Source organism: Protopterus annectens, chromosome 5.part0 (genome assembly GCF_019279795.1).
Source record: "Protopterus annectens isolate FY-2018-M chromosome 5.part0, PAN1.0, whole genome shotgun sequence".
NCBI lineage: Eukaryota > Metazoa > Chordata > Ceratodontiformes > Protopteridae > Protopterus > Protopterus annectens.
This window is the reverse complement of record NC_056735.1, coordinates 496,705,428-496,727,919: the sequence shown is the minus strand read 5'-3', so window position 1 is coordinate 496,727,919 and position 22,492 is coordinate 496,705,428. Positions and strand designations below refer to the sequence as shown.

Here is a 22,492-nt window from a genome sequence, read left to right as displayed (position 1 = left end):
CACTTCCACATACACACCAACTGCTTTACACAGTCTTGTACATCTTCATCTTCACATTCATTCATTTTCCTGCACACTCCTACTTACCTACGGTAAATAAAAATTTAATTCCTCCACAATGATTCACACAAATAAGCATTCATGTATTTGTGTAGTCTTATCTTTTTTACATCCACAAAATAACTACTCAACTTTTCAGTGTCTTTTTTACATCCGCAAAATAACTACTCAACTTCTGAGTGTATGTATGTGTGTGTGTGTGTGTGTGTGTGTATATGCATATGTATATATATATATATATATATATATATATCAAAAGATCTGTGTGTGGATATATATATATATTATATATACACACACACACACACACACACACACACACACACACACACACACACACACACACGTGTATGAGAGTGTGTATACATATGTATTGAATGGACACAATGCTGACACCCAAGAAACCGACACAATTCTGTGCATGCACCGGGGATTACACTGGAGTGTATGGCAAGTGTTTTTGCAGGGGGGCTAGCCATCCTGCACCCCTCATACTTTCTGCTAATTACACTTATTCTAAGACTGCATAATCTTCAGAGAAAGAACTATTCCCCTACTCAGGGACTGTCAATCTTGCATACCTGTTGACCATCTGTTTGTGTCAACCAAATGGTGCTGACCAAACAAGTGTTGCCATAGACTCAGTTTGATCATATGTTTGTGTGTGTGTGTATACACACACACACACACACACACACACACACACACACACACACATATGTATATGCTACATATTATATATGTGTGTACAGCTGTCCGTATATTTTATAATATGTTAAGGCATTTGTAATGAGTAAACAATCACTAAATGGGAGTTCTGAGAAAAACAGCTTGTTTTTCCTTTCCTTTTTTTTTTAATATAAATGCATTAAAGTAAGGTTATGGATTGTGACATTCTAGTCTGTATGCAGAAAATGTGAAATGCCAGGTACGCATAATTATGTGTGCGCGTGTAGGGGGGATTCATGAGTCAGTTACTTATACGAGACCTTACACCCCTTGCAAATGACATACAAAATTAACATCAGAATTCTATAGTTTCTTATTACAAAACCTAAATAAAATGATCAGATATATGGAAATAACTACATTGTACAAAATACACAAGTTCTCTCTTTTTTTTTTTTAAAAAAATGTTAATTTACAATGAATGGACAGGAACATATTTTTCTCTCCTGTATTATTAACAGAAAAGTTTTCAATGAGTTTTAAAGCCAGACATGACTTTTATAGGAAATAAGTTGAGTAGCACCAGTTCTCTAAGCAACCAGTGGTAGAGTTCCCCTTTAACCATAACTATGCCTCCTTATCTGGGTCTGTAATTTGCATAAGCTGTCTACTTTGAATGAATGACTGGGCCCCTTCTGCAGCCTGATTTAAGTGTGCTTCTAAGGCACTTCGCAAGTCATCCGTCTTTAAGTTTGGTACTGGGTTCAGCCCATACAGATGGGTATCTTGTTCATTTTGTGCTTCCAGCACTAATGCAAGATCTCTCTTCCTCCTGCGCAGTTCAGTATCACCCTTTGGATCTTTGTTTTGTTTACTACTGTCATCTTCAAGTATTTTATCCACTTTTTCAGCTTCACCTGCCTGCTGGGGTTTTACATCCCCATTTCTTCTATTTAGTGACAATTCTAATTTATTCAAAGTGTCTCCAGCAGACTTTTCTACAGGCTTTTTTACATCCAAGTTATTTTCTTCCTGTTTCACACCTGCCACAATGGCGTCATTCTCCTTCATAACCTGATTTTGTAGATCATGTTTATTTTCAACCTGACCACCGGCTCTGGATTCTTTCTGAACATTCATGACCTGTTTATGTGCCAGGTTTACCATCTCATTATCAGCTCTTTGGTTAGGTACACCTCCTCTCTCTTGGCTCTGTTCATTTTTGGGAATGTCAATTTTTAAATGCTCACTACTTTTGGCCTGAACCCTGTCAACTCCTTTGTCAATCTTATTATCCTGGACCTGCATAACTGGAACCTGCTGCCGATGCACATCTCTCTGTTCATTTTTGCTACCTTGTTCAAGTACTTTTTCAACACCTACTTCAGGTTTTTGAATCTTTAATCTAGGTTTATGAGTATCTTTTTCAACTATGTGGGGTTTGGCAACAGCCTGAGCATGTTGAACATTGTTTTGTTGGGATTCAGAAAGTTTCTCTAATACAGATTTGACTTCATCTGGACTCTCTGCAGCTGATGGTTGTTTTACCTCTTCACCGAGATACTGAGGCTTAGAACCTGCCTTTAAAGCCTCATCCTCAGGCACAGCTTTATTATGTACAAGCGGTTCATTTTTTCTACTGTCACCCTGAATAACTTGTTTACCCACACTATCAGGCCCATTCTGTGGATTTCCAACTTCAATGATGTGTCCAGCATTATTAAGCTTCTTTTTGCTTAATTCTTGCTTTACTGCAGCATCATCAGGCTGTCTGTTCAGTTCAAGATCAGCTTTTGGCAGCACATTATGGTTGACACTGTCAGCTGCATCCTCTGCATTTACATCCTCATTCATATTTTCTTTGACATCCGGGACCTTTTCTAATTAAAAACAAGAAAAAGAACAATAGAACACAGCTGTTAAATGTTTTTGCAATGATTTCATGCTTTTAAAGAAAATCATAGTTGAAGCAATTTATACTAAACAGAACACATACAATCTTAATTTATCAACTTGAGCCATAAAATAACCCTTCATAAAGCATCCCTGGTAGGGTTCATCTTTTCCAGTGACTATTGTAGAAAATTCTAGGAAGAACCACCTGCAGGGATATATCTACATGCCCATACAGCATGCATCTCACAAGGCCAGTAGTTTGCCTGTGTTACTAGCAGACGCCTTCATGTAAATTAAAAAGCAATGAGGATTTGACACTTGCATAATTACATGCTACTTGTTTGTAATGTATGAATTTATTTTCATGTCTTTGGTGACCAGGGAAGTCTCAAAACGAAACTTCAACCAATGGGTTTATCTCTTCTATATTCACCAGTTCAAGCATCCAAGAAAAAACGCGAATAAGAAAAAACTCACTTTAATAACAAACAAAGCTTTCGGGAATAACCCTTCTTCAGTGCTGTTAGAATAGTAAATGAACTCAGTACACACACACACACACATATATATATGTATGTACATATATATGTGTATATATATATATATATATATATATATATATATATATATATATATATACACACACACATATACATAATTAACATAAGCATATGACACAGCCAACCTATAAAAACGTCTAAAAACACATCAATTAAAATTTAAAACAACAGACTTGAATAAAAAATTCATAAGTATGTAAATACATGGGTATTGCAAAAACATAAGAATCATGGACCAATGTATCAAATAATGAATAATATATAATATTTATCAATTTATATTATTTATTATTATTCATATTATTTATTTTAATTACACTAATAATACTGCTTCTGTTTGAAATCCAAAACAGGTTTAATAGTAATCATACTATTTAAACTTGGTTTCTTATCCGCATATAATTTAATGATCCATCTATATTCAGCAATATCTAATTTATTAATTATATCCCCTAATCGCAAATTCTTATTTATTACCTCAAGTACTTTGAATTTAAAATTATGTGTGGTATCAGTCTCATTTCTATGTTGTACTAAGGCATTTGTAGATATATTTCTTCTCATTTCGGACTTGTGTTCAATTACACGATCTTTCAAAGCTCCAGAGCATTTCCCTACATAAAAACTTGTGCATTGTGTGCACGTAGCCAGGTAAATCACCATGGTACTTCTACATGTAGCTTGGTGCTTCATTTTATATTCAGTTCTATTTACTGGATGTGTAAACACTTTATTTGTACAGATATCTGTACAGCAACTACAAGCATAACATGGTATTGTACCAGAGTTAAGAGATGTAACTTGTAAACAATTAATCTCAAAGTCTTTATAACATAATCTTCTCTTTAGATTATGTTTATTTTTATATGAAAATCTGGGCTTACATCCAAGTATTCCACTTAATTCAGGCTGAGCCATTAAAATACACCAATTATTTTTAATTATTAGCTCAACATCTCTTGTCATATTGTTATATGTGGTTATATATCTCAGTATATTACCTGAACCACTGTTCATAACTTCTAAGGTCTTACACTCTGCAAAAAAATGGGATGCATAGGTCTTTCTATTATTCAAAACATTCTCCCTTATGCCATTTATATGCCTCATATCATGGCCCCTGTTCAGAAATTCATGGCAAATGAGATCCATTTGCTCTTGACATTTACCTTCTTCTGTATTTAATCTACTTATTCTTAACAATTGGCTTTTAGCAGTCCCATTAAACACATGATGTGCATGCATACTCTTTGCATCTGTATACCTATTTACTTGTACATCTTTCTTATAAACACAAGTTTCCAAATTATTATTATCCAAAAAGGATATTTTAGTCCTAGAAAAATTAACCGAAAATTTTAAAAAATCTGTTGTACTATTCAAGTGAAGAACAAAATTGTCCAATTCTTATTCATCACCCTGCCATAAAAGAAAACAATCATCCACAAAGTGCTGATAGAAAAGTACATTACTTTTATATCTATTGTCTACATTAAGAATATTTTGTATCTCCCACTGATTAAGCATGATGTTGGCATATGTGTTTGCCATGGGTGCACCCATGGCTACACCAGATAACTGTAGATATGATTCTTTATTGAACAAAAAAACATTTTTCTCTAGTACAATCTCTATTGCACTACATATAACTTCAATGTCTCTCCCTTTCGTATTTGAGTTAGTACACAAAAATTCACGAATTGCATTAATACCATAAGCATTAGGTATAACAGTAAAAAGTAAAGCTATGTCCATAGTTACCATAATAAAATTAGTATCTCTATTATTATACCATTCATACAATTTTCTTAGAAAATCTCCTGTGTCTTTTATGTAAGAAGGACATAGTTTCAAATATTTACTTAATTTTTCTTGAACAAATATTGACAAAGGTTCAGTTGACCAGCCCCTTCCCGACACTATAGGTCTCATTGGTGGTAGTGTCAGGGATTTATGCAATTTAGGTATTCCATAAATAACTGGAATTATTGGGGATGATACTGTCAAAAAATTCAACAACTCTAGGGAGATATCACCTTGTGCCTGTAAATCATAAACAAACATATTAACATCACTAATGATTTTCCTAACTGTAACATATGAAATTTCTTTGAAAGTTTTCTCATCATTTAAAAAGTCATACATCAATGCATTATACTTTTCTTTATCAAAAATCACTATCGCCCCTCCTTTATCTGCCTGCTTGATAATGATTTTATTATTATTAACCAAAGCTTTCAAAGCAAGGTGTTCATGATATGTCATATTAAATTTCCTTGAATTCATTTTACATTTCATTTTATCATCATATAGTTGTCTCAATTCATTTTCACAAATAGCCAAAAGAGCATTGTTAGGAATAAATGTACTTTTCTTTTTTAATTTATCATAAACTTCATTATTTATTCCACCATATAACATTTTTAAACCAACATTCCTAGTAAATGCTTTTAAATCGGTTAACGCTTCAACGATAGTATCATTGCCAGCCGGTATAAATTGTAGCCCTTTATTTAAGAGGCTAACAATATCATCATTAAAAATCCTCTCGCAACTAACAGTACCAAATTTACCGGAGAAGGTGGATGTAAAAGGGCGCCCTCAGTCAAGGGGTTGCTTCAAACAGTGGTTCAACGTAACTGCGGGAAAGAGGAAGAACAACAGTCCCTTGTCAAACAGCAAGCAGGGACGCAATTGACTGGTAAGCCAAATTCGTCTATTGTAAATTTATCTACTCTGACTTTGTCTGATGATATTGTTAGCCTCTTAAATAAAGGGCTACAATTTATACTGGCTGGCAATGATACTATCGAAGCATTAACTGATTTAAAAGCATTTACTAGGAATGTTAGTTTAAAAATGTTATATGGTGGAATAAATAATGAAGTTTATGATAAATTAAAAAAGAAAAGAACATTTATTCCTAACAATGCTCCCACTGTAAATGCTTTTATGGCCATTTGTGAAAATGAATTGAGACAACTATATGATGATAAAATGAAATGTAAAATGAATTCAAGGAAATTTAATATGACATATCATGAACACCTTGCTTTGAAAGCTTTGGTTAATAATAATATCATTATCAAGCAGGCAGATAAAGGAGGGGCGATAGTGATTTTTGATAAAGTAAAGTATAATGCATTGATGTATGACTTTTTAAATGATGAGAAAACTTTCAAAGAAATTTCATATGTTACAGTTAGGAAAATCATTAGTGATGTTAATATGTTTGTTTATGATTTGCAGGCACAAGGTGATATCTCCCTAGAGTTGTTTAATTTTTTGACTGTATCAACCCCAATAATTCCAGTTATTTATGGAATACCTAAATTGCATAAATCCCTGACACTACCACCAATGAGACCTATAGTGTTGGGAAGGGTTGGTCAACTGAACCTTTGTCAATATTTGTTCAAGAAAAATTAAGTAAATATTTGAAACTATGTCCTACTTACATAAAAGACACAGGAGATTTTCTAAGAAAATTGTATGAATGGTATAATAATAATAGGGATACTAATTTTATTATGGTAACTATGGACATAGCTTCACTTTTTACTGTTATACCTAATGCTTATGGTATTAATGCAATTCGTGAATTTTTGTGTACTAACTCAAATATGAAAGGGAGAGACATTGAAGTTATATGTAGTGCAATAAAGATTGTACTAGAAAAAAATGTTTTTTGTTCAATAAACAATCCTATCTACAGTTATCTGGTGTAGCCATGGGTACGCCCATGGCAAACACATATGCCAACATCGTGCTTAATCAATGGGAAATACGAAATATTCTTAATGTAGACAATAGATATAAGAGTAATGTACTTTTCTATCAGTGGTTTGTGGATGATTTTTTCTTTTATGGCAGGGTGATGAACAGAATTGGACAATTTTGTTCTTCACTTGAATAGTACAACAGATTTTTTTAAATTTTCGATTAATTTTTCTAGGACTAAAATATCCTTTTTGGATAATAATAATTTGGAAACTTGTGTTTATAAGAAAGATGTACAAGTAAATAGGTATATAAATGGCATAAGGGAGAATGTTTTGAATAACAAAGACCTATGCATCCCATTTTTTTTGCGGAGTGTAAGATCTTAGAAGTTATGAACAGTGGTTCAGGTAATATACTGAGATACATAACCACATATAACAATATGACAAGAGATGTTGAGCTAATAATTAAAAAGAATTGGTGTATTTTAATGGCTCAGCCTGAATTAAGTGGAATACTGGGATGTAAGCCCAGATTTTCATATAAAAATAAACAATCTAAAGAGAAGATTATGTTATAAAGATTTTGAGATTGTTTACAAGTTACATCTCTTAACTCTGGTACAATACCATGTTATGCTTGTAGTTGCTGTACAGATATCTGTACAAATAAAGTGTTTACACATCCAGTAAATAGAACTGAATATAAAATGAAGCACCAAGCTACATGTAGAAGTACCATGGTGATTTACCTGGCTACGTGCACACAATGCACAAGTTTTTTATGTAGGGGAATGCTCTAGAGCTTTGAAAGATCATGTAATTGAACACAAGTCCAAAATGAGAAGAAATATATCTACAAATGCCTTAGTACAACATAGAAATGAGACTGATACCACACAATTTTAAATTCAAAGTACTTGAGGTAATAAATAAGAATTTGCGATTAGGGGATATAATTAATAAATTAGATATTGCTGAATATAAATGGATCATTAAATTACATGCGGATAAGAAACCAGGTTTAAATAGTATGATTACTATTAAACCTGTTTTGGATTTCAAACAGAAGCAGTATCATTAGTGTAATTAAAATAAATAATATGAATAATAATAATATAAATTGATAAATATTATATATTATTCATTATTTGATACATTGGTCCATGATTCTTATGTTTTTGCAATACCCATGTATTTACATACTTATGAATTTTTTATTCAAGTCTGTTGTTTTAAATTTTAATTGACGTGTTTTTATAGGTTGGCTGTGTCATATGCTTATGTTAATTATGTATATGTGTGTGTGTGTATATATATATATATATATATATATATATATATATATATATATGTATGTATTGAGTTCATTTACTATTCTAGCAGCACTGAAGAAGGGTTATTCCCGAAAGCTTTGTTTGTTATTAAAGTGTGTTTTTTCTTATTCGCGTTTTTTCTTGGACCAGGGAAGTCTGACAGTGTAAAGCCTATTTCCAGTGGAGGCCCGGAGAGAAAAGCTTCAGCAGATACATTTAAAATACTCATGACGTATTATTTACAAAGGTATATTACAGAGATGATGATGGGTGAATTCCAATAGTTGAAGCTGGTGGAAAGGACACCCACCCACGGGGAAATGGACCCACCTAAAACAGCCCTACTATAGATCGACTGATGGGGTAAGAACACATTGGTTACATTAAACATCAAAGACCCTCTTTGATGTGTCCTTGACTGAAGTGGATTCCAAAAACAGCACAGGAAGTAGGTCATGCAGTGCTGTTTCTCCAAATGAGGCCTAAGTCCATAAACTGTTTGGTGAAGGCATGCACCAAAGAAGAACTGAAAATTACAGAGATGTAAGCAACAGAGAGATTTTTTTAAGTACACTTAACTCTCTAGTGGAGTGAGTTTTGACCACTGCTGCACACAGGGTGGTTAGCAGTATGATGGCAAAATCTGGAAAGGAACCCCACCATTTCTTACATCTAGTGCTGGTTCAACTTTATTCAGTGTTCCCAGTGTGTTGGTGCAATGGAGATACACAAATGGTTTGCACTCTAAAAACATACACCCTTTTCATGTAATTCCTAATCTGATGGTGGACATATGGGGTTTGAGAGTTCCTCTCTCTCTCTTCTGATTTCTATCTCAGTGGGAGGCTGCTTGGGAAAAAAATACCGAAGATCAGATAAGGTTCTCTGAATATAAGGGTCAGGAAGTCAGAGATCCTATGCAAAGAAATAAAAACTACTAGGAAAGGGGGTCTTTGAATAACAAACTTCAACACCATTGAGTTAGCAGACTCAGGCTGTGGACAAAGAGTGCCCACCATAAAGTTCAAGTCTAATGGATGGATGGGGTTTTTCAAAGCATAATAGAAATAAAGCATTCCCACAAGGAACTGGCTGACTAGCTGATGCCAAGTCATATCCTGCTCTTCGCAAGGCAATGATGCAAAGATATATACCTAACAAAAGCAGGAAGATGATGCAATAACTGAATGACACGGGTGTCTGGAGATAAGTCAACTTCACTTGCAGGCTGACACCTAGGGTGCTGCTCTCCCAAAGTTAAGAAATGTTTCCACTTGGAGGCACAGCCTGCCTACCAAAAGACCTCCTACAAGCTTCAATTATTTCCAAGACCTCAGCCAGGAAATCCAGTGGGATCAAGAAGGCTACCATCAAAGTCAGGCTCCAAAATGGAGATGGCTGCCTCTTCTACCAAAGAGAAGATCGGTGGCCTGGAGCAGAACAATTTAGTAAATTGTTTGTGCCCTGAAAGCATGAAACCACATCCTTCTCAGCTACCAAGTGGCAAAAAAAAAAAAAAATTGGTCTTTCCTCTTTTAACTTCATAATGAGGCATGGAATAGTACAGTTTTGTACCTACCATAAATGTAGATGTCCGATAGATATGCAACTGCAGTCATAACATGTGGGTTGTCCTGCCTCAGGCAGCCCTCGGTCGGCCGGATTCCAAAGTCTGGGTCCGACGTCGGCTGATGTCGCATTTCTCTCTGACGTCAGAGCGGCTGGAGTACATAAGCATCAGCCGACACCATTTTCTTCAGTGTTTCTTGCCCCAGATGCCAGGTGCCCTCCAAGGAAGGCTGTAATCAAATTGGAAGGAAAAAACAGGATTCCAAACAAATAAGTAAGCAATAAACAGATACACCATAACAGATATCCCCAGCTAAGAGGAACAGGGATAGGAGTGGACCCAAGGCATAGAGGGGTATGGAGGGAGGGAAAATCCGACTGCAGTTGCATATCTATCGGACATCTACATTTATGGTAGGTACAAAACTGTACTATGTCCTTCAAGAATGCAACTGCAGTCATAACATGTGGGTAGAATACCATAGCTTAGCTGGGGGAGGAGGAATGCTCTAGGAAAGAGATGGTGTGGCAATCAAACCCTGCAGGACTGCTGAAGCAAAGCCTGCTCTGGATCTGTAGTATAGAGGGAGATTGTAGTGTTTGGAGAATGTATGCACGGAGCTCCATGTAGCAGTTTCTAGAATGTCCTTTGTAGGCACCCCTCTTAAGAAAGCTGTAGAGGTGGCTGTAGCTCTGGCGGAGTGTGGTCTGACATTGACTGGAACAGTCTTCCCATGGAAGGAATAACAAAATCTGATGCAATGTCCAATCCATTTTGAAATAGTCTGTTTTGAAATTGCTTTCCCTTGTACTCCAGGGGCGTACGCTACAAAGAGTTGATCAGACTTCCTACTGGTCTTGGTTCTGTCCAGGTAGTAGCAAAGTTGTCTGTGAATGTCCAAGTCTTTCCCCTTTGTTTTCAGGATTGGGGAAGAAAGCAGGCAGATGAATAGCTTGATTTAAAGAAACACCTTTGACATAAAAGTAGGGTTGGTTCTTAAGGAGACCCTGTCTCGGTGAAAGATTATGAACGGTGTTATTGCCATCAGGGCCTGTAGTTCCGAAACCCTTCTTGCTGAGGTAATTGCCAACAGGAAAGCTGTCTTCCATGAGAGGAATTGTAAGTCCACTGAAGCTGCTGGTTCAAAAGGAGGTAGAGTCAGTTTTTCCAGGACAAAGTTGAGGTCCCAAGCTGGCACTGGAGCCTTTTCTTGGTGGCTTAATGTTCTTGATTCCCCTAAGGAATTGCCTTAGCAAAGGATGTGAAAACACAGGTGGATCAGTGTTATATCTAGCTGAAATAGCTGAAGCATGTATCTTTATGGAAGAATATGAGAGTCCATTCTGAAGCATATCTGCCAAATATTCCAGGAAGAGTGGGATGTTCAATAGTGATGCATCATGACCCTTGCTGGTGTTCCAAATGCTGAATCTCTTCCATTTTGCCAAGTAAACCTTCCTGGTGGATGGTCTTCGACCTTCTGTTAGTATCCGCTGAACTTCCTTGGAGAGAGATAGATTGAGGTTATTCATGGGATCTCCCAGGCTGTCAGCTGCAGTGTCTGAAGGTTTGGATGCACTGTTTTGAAGTTGTGCTGAGTCAAAAGTAGGGGCCATTGGGGAAGGGCCCACTTCTTGTTGTGACATATGCTCCGTAGTAGCGGGTACCAGTGTTGTCTTGGCCAGTCTGGAGCTATTAGGATCCCCTTGGGTCTCTTTGCTTTGATCTTCAGTAATACTGTGGTCATCAGTGGCAGAGGTGGGAATGCATAGATTTTTAGGAAGTTCCAGTTGAATGAAAGAGCATCTATCTTCCAAGCTTGTGGATGGTATGTCCTTGAACAGAATTTTTGCAGATGATGGTTGAGGTGAGAGGCAAATAGGTCTACTTCTGGCCTGCCCCATGTCGAGGTGAGTTGTGCGAAGATCCTTGGGTGTAACCTCCACTCGTGAGGATCTATGAAATTCCTGCATAGGTTGTCTGCCAGCACATTGTCTTTGCCTGGAACAAACTGGGATTGTAAGTGTATGTTCAGGCTCAGTGATTTTTCCCAAAGATTCATTGTCAGTCTGCAAAGGGGGTAGGAATGGGTGCCCCCTTGCTTGTTTATATACCACATCACAGTGGTGTTGTCTGTCCGTATCAGTAAATGGCCTTGTTGTAGTTGTTGTTGAAAGGCCTTGATGGCATGCATTACTGCCAGCATTTCTTTTTGGTTTATATGCAGATGTGTTTCCTTTGGAGACCATTGTCCTTGTATGCATCTGCCCTCCATATGCGCCCCCCATCCAATGTCTGAGGCGTCTGTGGTCATGGTCTGTGTTATCTGAGGTTTTCTGAATGACATACCTGTATTTGCCTGGCTTACCGAGGCCCACCATAGGAATTCCTTTTGTAGGCATGGAATGAGCGGTATGGTTGCCTCTAAGTTGTTGCTGTGCTGAGACCATAGGCTTTTTAAGTACCACTGAAGCTTTCTCATGTGTAGCCTTGCTAATGGAACCAGGAGAATGCAGGATGCCATGTAACCCAGGGCCTGTAGGAATCTCCTTGCAGTCATCTGGGTGAGTTTTGCCAAACCCTTGAAATAATGAGTTAACTTCTCTTGCTTGTCTTCTGTCAGGTAAGCCATTTGAGAGGCTGTGTCCAGATTGGCTCCTAAGAAGGTTATTTGCTGGGATGGTTGTAGTCTTGACTTTTGAAAGTTGACTGTGTATCCCAGAGCCTGAAGTAATTGTATGACATAGTTCAAGTTTTTTGTCAACATCAGTCTGTCGTCCGCTTGTATAAGGCAGTCGTCCAGGTATGGGTAAATTTGTATCCCCTGGAGCCTGCAATGAGCAATTACTGAAGCCAGGCATTTTGTGAATACTCTGGGCGCAGTAGATAAGCCAAATGGCAATGCTGAGAATTGATAATGCTCTGGCCCTGCAAGAAATCTGAGGTATCTTCTGCAGCTGTGTCTGATAAGGACATGCAGGTATGCCTCCTTGAGGTCCAGAGTAATCAGCCAAGACCCCTTGCCCAGCATGGGAAGGAGTTGCTGTAGAGTCAGCATTTTGAACTTTGGTACTATGAGAAAAGTGTTTAATGCGGACAAATCCAGTATTGGTCTCCACTGAGTTTCTTTTCTTGGCACGAGGAACAGTCTTGAGTAGAACCCCTGGCCTTGTTCTTGTTGTGGTACTCTTTCTATTGCTTTTATCTGAGCCAGCAGAGAAATTTGCTTGATAGCCTCTGCCCTCTGGTTTTGTGGTAGGTTTGGCATGCCCTGTTTTCTGGGTAAGGTGTGAAAATGTAACCTGTAACCTTGGTCTATAATGTCCAAAATCCATTTGTCTTTTGTCAATCTGTGCCAATTGTCTGAAAACAGAGATAATTTTCCGCACAAGGGCGCTTCTGTTTGCTCCTTGGTTGGCGGTTGTAGAGGAAAGTCATTGAGATTGTGTCTGAGGGGCAGGGGAGACCCCTGTGTCACTTCTTTGGTTTGCAGGCTGCCATTGTCGTCCCCTGTAAGAACCTCTGTATTGTCCTCTTCCACGGCCACGCCTGTTTTTACCCCTTTGAAATTTTTCAGGATTAGGAAAGGACCAGTTCTTTGAAGGCCAATTCCTGCTGAATCTGGGGGGCTGAACCTGGAGGAAATCTTTGACCGTCTGAACTGATTTTGCTTTTTCCTCGATGGACTTTAACACATCTTTAGCATTAGCACCAAAAAGCTTGTTCTTTTCCAAGGGTGCATCCAGAAGTTTTGCCTTAACATGATCTGGTAGAGGTTGATCTTTTAACCATGCATGTCTGCGAATGACTGCCCCTGTCATAGCTGCCCTACATGAAGCTTCCAATGCATCATATCCACACTGCAGAAAGTGATTGCTGACTTGCTGAGAATTATGTACAGCTTCCTGCAAGGACTTCCTGTCTAAAGGAGAGGCCAATGTTTTCTGTAAATCATCTAACAGGTAATCCTGATATTGTAACATATGAAAAAGGCAATTCAAAGCTCTCATAGATAAAGTGGTGGTGGAGTACACCTTTTTCCCCCATCTCTCTAATGACCTAGCTTCCCTGTTGGAAGGCAAGGGATTTTTAGAGGTGGAGGCTGAAACACCTTTAGGTCCCTGAGAAATAGTTTCTAAATCAACAGTATGGGCCCTGAACAAATGGGAATGTGTGTCTGGGACCCTGTAATATCTGTCTGGCTTGGCTGGGGCAGGAGGAAGAGAATCAGGGGTAACACTGGAGTCAGAATATAGATCATCCAAAACATCAAGCACAGGAGGAATAGCTAGGGGCCTGTGCTGGGGCTTTTTAAGGAAGGTTTGAAGGCGCTTTCTGGAATCAGAATATTCCTGGCCTTGCCACTTGAAATGTTCCCTCATGGTATGCAGAACTTCCCCAAAAGAAATATCCTCAGGAGGGGAGGCCGAGGGGATGGAATACTCTGCATCCGAGTCCTCATAGGTCTGAAAGAGGTCTTCCTGGCCCTCGGAGTGGATAGAGTCCACAGAATCATCATCTGTAGGGATAGGTTCAGAGGGATCAACCCGGGGCCTCTTATCTGGAGGAGGCTGGGATGCTCTCTCAGGATGGGCCTGTGAACCTCTAATCATGGAAATTAAGTCTGCGGCCATAGACATGATTTGTGTCTCAGGAGTAGTTTGAGTCAAGGTTTTTGCTGTAAGGTGCTTAGTCTTGCTGGCTGCCTTAGCCCGAATGTAGGCCTTAATAGACATGGCCATAGGAGGCCTGGCAGCTCCACGTGCAGGAGTGACCTTATCTACAGCAATGGTCTCTGGCATTTCCTCGGTTTCAGTATCCGGAGGAAAATCTATAACTGGCGTCGGAGTGGTATCTGGAATCGGAGTCGTCGGTATTGCGGTGTCTTCGGTTTGGAGCGGTTGAACAACCGTCTCAGAGGGAACCGGAGCACTCGCGGTAGGTTTTGGCGTGGAGTCGGTGGTAGACGCGGGCCGAGGATGTCGGTCCCGGTCTTTTCGTTTCTTGGGCGTTTGCGATGTCGGAATATCTGACGGCATTGTGTACGCAAATTTTTCGCCGAAAAAGTCTTCAGCGAACTCCGCCCGGCGCCTGAGAGTGCGCTTGTTGAAGCGAGCACAGGCGACACAGGCCAAGACGTCGTGGTCTGGGCCAAGGCAAGGAAGACAGTACGAGTGGAAATCCTTATGAGGTATTTGTTTACCACAAGACAGACAATTATTAACTTTTTCAGTAATTTCTGACATCGGCTGAGGCAAGAAAAGGTCCCCAACGGGGTACTTAGCTTTTTTGATGACTTCGGATTCGAAGAATACAGGAGCTGACCGAACGGCACTTGCGAACTGCTTCTGCTTCGGGCACCGCGCGGCAAGAAAGACTGAAGAAAATGGCGTCGGCTGATGCTTATGTACTCCAGCCGCTCTGACGTCGGAGAGAAATGCGACATCAGCCGACGTTGGACCCAGACTTTGGAATCCGGCCGACCGAGGGCTGCCTGAGGCAGGACAACCCACATGTTATGACTGCAGTTGCATTCTTGAAGGACATCAGATGGACTGAAAGGAATACATACAGAATCTCCAGCGGCATGGAAGAGGGAATGCACTACCTTTCCCTTGCACTGCTGAAAGGAACACAAGATGGGAAGGACTGCATTCTTCCAAAAAGCAAACAAGCTGGTCTTGGAGGTATGTGTTCTTAGTCTGCAGCTCCAGGAAAAGACTGAAAGAGTGTCTCAGACAGTCTGCCACCTCACTTATTTCCCTGGGGATATGAGCCACCTTGAGAGTGAAAACATCATCTTTCGCACTTTGGCAGACAAGTATCACCTCCCTACAAGGGAATATGACTTTATGTCTCCTTTATTTGAGTACCACGTAACAGACTGTCTGCCTGACTAGAATAGAGATCATGGTAGTAGCTTTGTTTCCAAAGTCATTAGGCACAAGAAGACTAGTCTTAGTTTGAAGTAACTGATGTAGATTCTCCTCTTTGGGTTGGGGGTCACACTCTCTGCACTGTGTGGGTGTCTAGGTGTAATCCACTGCCAACATGCAAAGCATCCACGGTCAGAATATGTAGAAGCCTGTCTTCATTAAAGTAATATTTACTAGAAGACTGATTAAGACTGCCCACCATCATAAAGTCCATGAGCATGATTCTGAAAGCAAACGTTCTGTGAATGCATACAGCTGTGAAGCAAGAAACAGCTTAAAGTCTACTGCAACAAATGCATCTGCAGGCATGTAAATAGCGCCAGGAAGGATATGGCAATCATTAGGTTCATAAAGTACAGCAAAGTCTGAGCACAGACTGTGTGCTGCACTCTCAGTCTATCAAGGCCAAGACCTCCTGTGCCCTCTCCGGTGGTAAGAGAAACTGACAATTATCACCAAGCAGCTCTGTACCAATAAATGCAATCCTCGGAGCAGGGTTTGGACAGAACTTCCTCCAAATAACGATGACTACTGTGTAAACTGCTGCGATTTTCCCACAGTTTCAGGAAGGGGCTACTAGAAGCCAGTCATTCAGTTATATGAACAGGTGGAAGAGGTTCTCCTTCAAGGCTTCTATTGCTACAATGTACTAGTAAAGACTAGTTTTAAAGAAAGTCCAACTCGCAACATTGTGTGCTGGACGAGATGCATACACCTACAGTAACCCACAGGGATTTGCTATGTGGGCCTCATATATTAATGTGCAGAAACACCATCTAGGCACCCTATGAAACTGATGGCATAAGCTCCTGTTGGGATGACCATCCAAAATCCAAAACTAAAACATAGCAAATGTGACTGAAGCTGTTGAGGCCTAGGATCGCATCACCCTTTCAGCGCCAGAAAAAGACAAGTGTAAAATTTTCAACACTCTTCCAAAAGCAGGACATCATTTACAGCCCCTCTGTGTATTAGAGTATGGTTCTGTCCCAAGAGCTCCTCTGAGATGGAATGATCCAACAATGAAACTCTTTCTGGGACAAGACTGATGATTTCCAGAACATGACTGTAATTGACTATATCTGGCACCCACAAGTCTTTTGTAACTGTTCTCCACATCGCTGGTGGTGGTGGGGATTCTGACAACATTCTCCATGGGCAGCTCCAGGCCACAGTAAGGACTGTAGTGAAACGGCTGTCAGTGTCATCCTCTGTGGCAACCTGGCCAGCAGTGGAGGTGGCAAGACTATGTAACCTTTTTCTTCTTGTTCAGTTTTAAGAAGTGTAGATACTGCAATGTTAAAAAAAAGCCTGGTTAAAACAGCATGACAGAAGAAAAATTAATGTGCTTTTTCTCATTCTTGCATGGGGGAATGGCTGGATTCAGGACATTAGACTGATTTAGTAACATGTTTTAAGAGACAAGCAAGTAAATGAAAAAATATTAAATATTACAAGGCTTTTTTCTAGCAAATGAAGGTATGTTTAGTAACAATTCTGTGTCTGTCCCTCATGTCTCCATGGAAACAACCTGATAAAAAGAAATTGACTGTGCGGTTCTCATGCTTCCATGCAGACAATTTAATAATGAGAAACTGACTGTCTGGTCCTCATGTCTCCAAGGAGACAATCTGATAAAGAGAAACTGGTTGCAGTCTGGTGGAGAGTGACTGGCTGGGGAAAAAAAAGAAAAGAGAAACCGATTAAGAGATTATGTTCTCTGAAAACATTCAGGGGCTTTCCCAGCTAGGGGAGTTATAAAGATAAGACAAAACTAGTCAGTGTTTAGTAGGAACACAGGCTGCACCATGCATCTTAGCATGGATAACCTTTCTTTTAGGTTAACTCAAGTCTATTAGTATGGCTGTCAGATTGGGACATTTGTTCCTATTAGGAGGGTAAAATTTATTTGAAGATGTACATAGTTTTGTGCGTTAGTATTAATAGGTTTTAGAGGGTATTGTTCTTTTTTTTGAGGGCTTTCAATAAAACAAAACATTTTGTAAGATGTGACATAGGCACAAATGGATATCACAATAAACAACTACATAAACGTTCAACCTGCCAAACAGTGTATGCATGTAACACAAAAGCTGAAAAGCTGGAATTAGACATTTAACAAAAAAAAGATGTTATACGTAAATGGTGGGAATAATAACCTTTTAATACAATCATGCTTTCTGTAATGCCTTTAAATGTCAATGGTCTGACAGATAAATACAAAAAAGAAAGAATGTGAACTATATTTAAAAATGTAGAGTACAAATAGCTATGGTACAGGAGACACACTTGGAAAGAACTGAACATGTGAATTTGAAAAATAAATGTTTTAAGAAAGGTCATTCAGCGGAATATCTGGGACAAAGGAAAACAGAAGTACTTTTATTAATTGTGAGAGGAGCTCCAATAGTGACAAAGATAAAAAAGATAATAATGGTAGATCTGTAGTGCTAAGGGGCTACTGCCAAGGGAGAAGGATTACACTGGCATGTATTTATATTCCACATAAAACTGCTGCAGTGGAGCTTAAGAAAATTCTGGGAGAAATAATCAGTTTTCAATAAGGAATATTACTTATAGGTAGGGACTGGAATTTGATTTGCAGCAGTGAAGATGTCTCTGGGGGGGGCAGAATGGAAAGTATAACAAAGGAGGGTAGATTTTTGAAGACATTTATGAAAATGTTTGGGATGGAAGATGTAAATTCAATAACAGGAGTTCAGAGTGAATTTACATACTATTCCCCAATATAAAAACTGGGCAAGGCTAGACAGAATTTACATTTCACAGAAACATGTACATTTAATTGAAGGTCTTGATATGCACCCAATAACTATTTCAGATCATGCTTCAATAATAACTAAAATAAAAACACAGGACAATGAAATAAAAATGAGACATTGATGCTTTACCACCTATCTGTTGAAAAGAAAGGAATGGGTAGTACAGATTATTCAAGAGCTATTAGAGAAGACACAACTTACTTCTAAAAATATAGCTAGGGAGAAGGATAAAATTAGGGTGGAGTTTAAAAATAGGGTGGAAATAAAAGAAAGGGAGCTATGGTTAACAAGTAACAAGAATTATTTATAGGTACTGATAAACGTTAAAGTATTACAGACTAGGGAGAATCTCACAGAACAAGAAGAGGATCAACTGCATAATGCTAAGCAGAAAATAAGGGATTACCTCAGTAATATACACAAGTTTAGAAAGACTGCTGTTAAGCAGCTTTTTTGATAATAACTCTAGGCACAAAAACCTTTGCACAAAGACTCAGGCAACAGAAAATAGAAAAGGCTATAACCAAGCTTAGGGAGCCTATAACAAGGAACATAACAAGCGATCCTGTAGAGTTAGTGGAAATATTTCACAAATTCTATGAAAGTCTGTATAAAGCAGAGAAATATGGAAAACAAGAAAGATACAAATGGAAATGTTTATGGAAGAATTAAATATGCCAAGGTTAGAGGTAGATGAGACTCATTTACTAAAGGTTCGGACAGGAGGAGATGAGATAAAAATTGTGATATATATAACCAAACTACAGGAAACTCCCTGGGAAAAGATGATATTCCTGTGGAAGTTTGGAAGCTAGGAGGAAAAACTGATAAAGATCTGGAAGTTTTTATTTAACAGTATTTTAAGAGGAGAAGTACCAACATCCTGGAAGAAAGCAATGGTAGCTGTTGTGACGTCCCTCCTCTGGGCCAGTAATCAAGGGAAGTACAGTTGTGTACCTACCATAAATGTAGATGTTCGAGTGTAATCACTGTTGCAGTCATTACACTTGGGTTATCCTGCTGGCAGGATACCCGTAGTCAGCCTGAATTCCAAAGTCCTGGTCCGGCGTCGGCTGCTTTCGCCTCTTCCCTGACATCAGTGCGCCAGGGATATAAAAGATGCAGCTGACGTCATTTTCTTCAGTTTTTCTTGCCCCAGATGTCAGGTGCCCCCAAAAGGGTAGGCTAAAAATTCTGCTTATAAAAAAGCATGCACTAACATAAACATTACCTTCATATACAAGCAAATACACCACATAGGCTGTATAGAATAGAGAAGTACAGAGAAGTCCCAGCAATGAAAAGGGGGATGGAGGGAGGGTAACCTGGACTGCAATAGTGAACAGACTCAAACATCTACATTTATGGTAGGTACACAACTGTACTATGTTCATCGTGTTTCACTGTTGCAGTCATTATACTTGGGTTGAATCCCAAAGCTGAGGTTGGGTGGCTGGGCCTAAATAGAATTAGGACTAGCTATGAGGCCCTGCAGAACTGCAGTGGCAAAGCCTGCTCTGGATTTAGAGTAAAGAGGTAAGTGGTAGTGCTTTGTAAAAGTGTGCACTGGTCCAAATTGCAGCCTCCAAAATATCCTTGGTTGGTACTCCTCTGAGGAAGGCTGCTGTAGTGGCTGCTGCTCTGGTAGAATGTGGCCTAATGCCCTTAGGCAGTGATTTTCCATGTTGTGAATAGCAGAAACGAATGCAGTGGTCTATCCATTTTAAAATAGTCTGCTTTGGAATAGCCTTTCCTTGTGATCCTGCAGCATATGCCACTAAAAGTTGCTCAGTCTTTCTGAAAGCTTTAGTTTTGTCCAAGTAAAAGCGTAGCTGTCTGTGTATGTCCAAAGAATGCAGAAGTCTCTCCCCTTTATTCTGTGGGTTTGGATAAAAGGTAGGCAAATGAATATTTTGGTTAAGAGCCACACTGGGCACTACCTTAGGCATAAATGTTGGGTTTGTCCTTAGAGAAACCCTGTCCGGATGGAAAATAATAAAAGGTTCCACAGCCATTAATGCCTGTAACTCTGAGACTCCTCTTGCTGAAGTTATTGCTAGGAGCAGAGCTGTTTTCCATGATAAGAACTTTATGTCGGCTGTATTGGCTGGCTCAAAAGGAGGCAGTGTGAGCTTTTCCAAGACAAAATTGAGGTCCCATGTAGGTATTGGTGCTCTCCTTGGAGGTCTAATGTTTTTGGCCCCTCTGAGGTACTGCCTCAGCAGTGGATGTGAAAAATAGGTGGGTCCGTATTGTAATGAGCTGAAATGGCAGAGGCATGGATCTTAATTGATGAGAAGGATAGGCCTTTGTCCAGCATCTCAGTTAGGTATATGAGGAATATTTGGTACAAGCGTGTCAATTCCTTGTGCCTGGTTCCAAGCACAGAATCTCTTCCATTTTTCTGCATAAGATTTTCTGGTGCTGGGCCTCCTGGCCTCCAAAATAACATCCATAACTGCTTTAGAGAGAGGTGTGTCCTGAGTGGTTATAATATCCGCCATGCAGCCAGATTTAGTGTTCTGAGTTGGCTGTGCAGGATCTGATTGCTTTGTTGGGTCAGTAGATGAGGAATTTGAGGTAATGTCCAGGCTGGGCCTTGAAACAAGTTCTTTAAGAATGGATACCAGTGCTGGTGTGGCCAGTTTGGGGCAATCAGTATCATTTTTGGCTTCTCTTGTCTGATCTTTAGGAGTATCTTGGGGAGGAAAGGCAGTGGAGGAAAGGCATAAACTGTAAGGGTTTTCCAGCTGAATGATGGAGCATCCACTTTCCATGCTTGTTTGTGGTGAGTCCTTGTGCAGAATCTCTGTAGTTTATGTTGTTATACATAAACCTATGTATGTGATTGTGTTTTATTTCCACTGAAGAAGGCTATTGCAGCCGAAACCCGGTTTGGATGTTATAGATAGTAGGGCATATCACCCTCTATCTTAGTCTTTATTAAAAGTTATTTAGTACTTCACCATTTCTGCTGGCTATTTCATTTCAGCATTGCCGATTTTTTCAGCCGAGCAGTTGCCGTACATGCACCACGTTGCTTCCTAGTTGTGAGGGGAGGCAAATAGATCTATGTCTGGGCATCCCCATTTCCTTGTTATCATGCTGAAGACTTGTGGATCTAGTTTCCACTCATGAGGGTCCATGAGGTTTCTGCTTAGTTCGTCTGCCAGAGTATTTGTTTTTCCTGGCAGGAATTGTGCTTGCAGGTGCACTTGATAAGTCAATGCTGTGTACCACAAAGTCATGGCTTGTCTGCAGATAGGGTAGGAATGTGTGCCTCCTTGCTTATGTACCACATGACTGTAGTACTGTCCGTTTTTATCAGCAGTTGTCCTGGATGGAGTAAATCCTTGAAGGCTGTCAGGGCATTCTGTACAGCTAGCATCTCTTTTTGACTGATATGAAGATGCATTTGGCTTTCGGGCCATGTGCCCTGAATACGTTTTCCTGCCATGTGGGCCCCCCAGGCATAATCTGATGCATCTGTTGTTAGTGTCTGCCTGGCTGTGGGTAAGGTGAATGGCTGTCCCTTGTTGTGGTGACAGGCCTGTGCCCACCATCGAAACTCCTGTTGTAGGCAGGGAATGAGAGTAATTAATGTTTCCAGGCTGTGGCAATGTTGAATCCAAACACTTTTTAGGTACCATTGTAGCTTCCTCATATGCAGTCTTGCATATGGAATTAGCAGAATGCCATGAAGCCCAAAGCCTGCAGATTTTTTCTTGCAGATAACTGGGTCTTTGTTGCCATGCTTTTGAAGTATGAAGTCAGTTGCCTTTGTTTGTCTGGCGTGAGATAAGCTATCTGGGCAGTTGTATTTAAGCTTGCACCCAGGAATATTATCTCTTGAAAGGGTACTAGTTTTGATTTATTTTCGTTTACTGTGTACCCTAAGCAAATTAGTAATCTTTTTACAAATGCCAGATGCTTTAGTAGAATGTCTTTGCTCTCTGCTTGAATAAGGTAGTCGTCTAAGT

At 39.4% G+C, this 22,492-nt stretch overlaps 1 protein-coding gene across 1 annotated transcript in view; it reads right to left on the bottom strand.

The window, feature by feature from the left end:
* Positions 1-1,164: 1,164 nt before the first annotated feature.
* Positions 1,165-22,492, bottom strand: part of SLC38A10 (solute carrier family 38 member 10) — a gene marked incomplete in the record, with an annotated part of 1,157,663 nt that continues 1,136,335 nt past the window's right edge. The window contains 1 exon segment of the mRNA XM_044072422.1: positions 1,165-2,609. Within this exon segment, the coding sequence (XP_043928357.1) occupies positions 1,357-2,609 (1,253 nt within the window).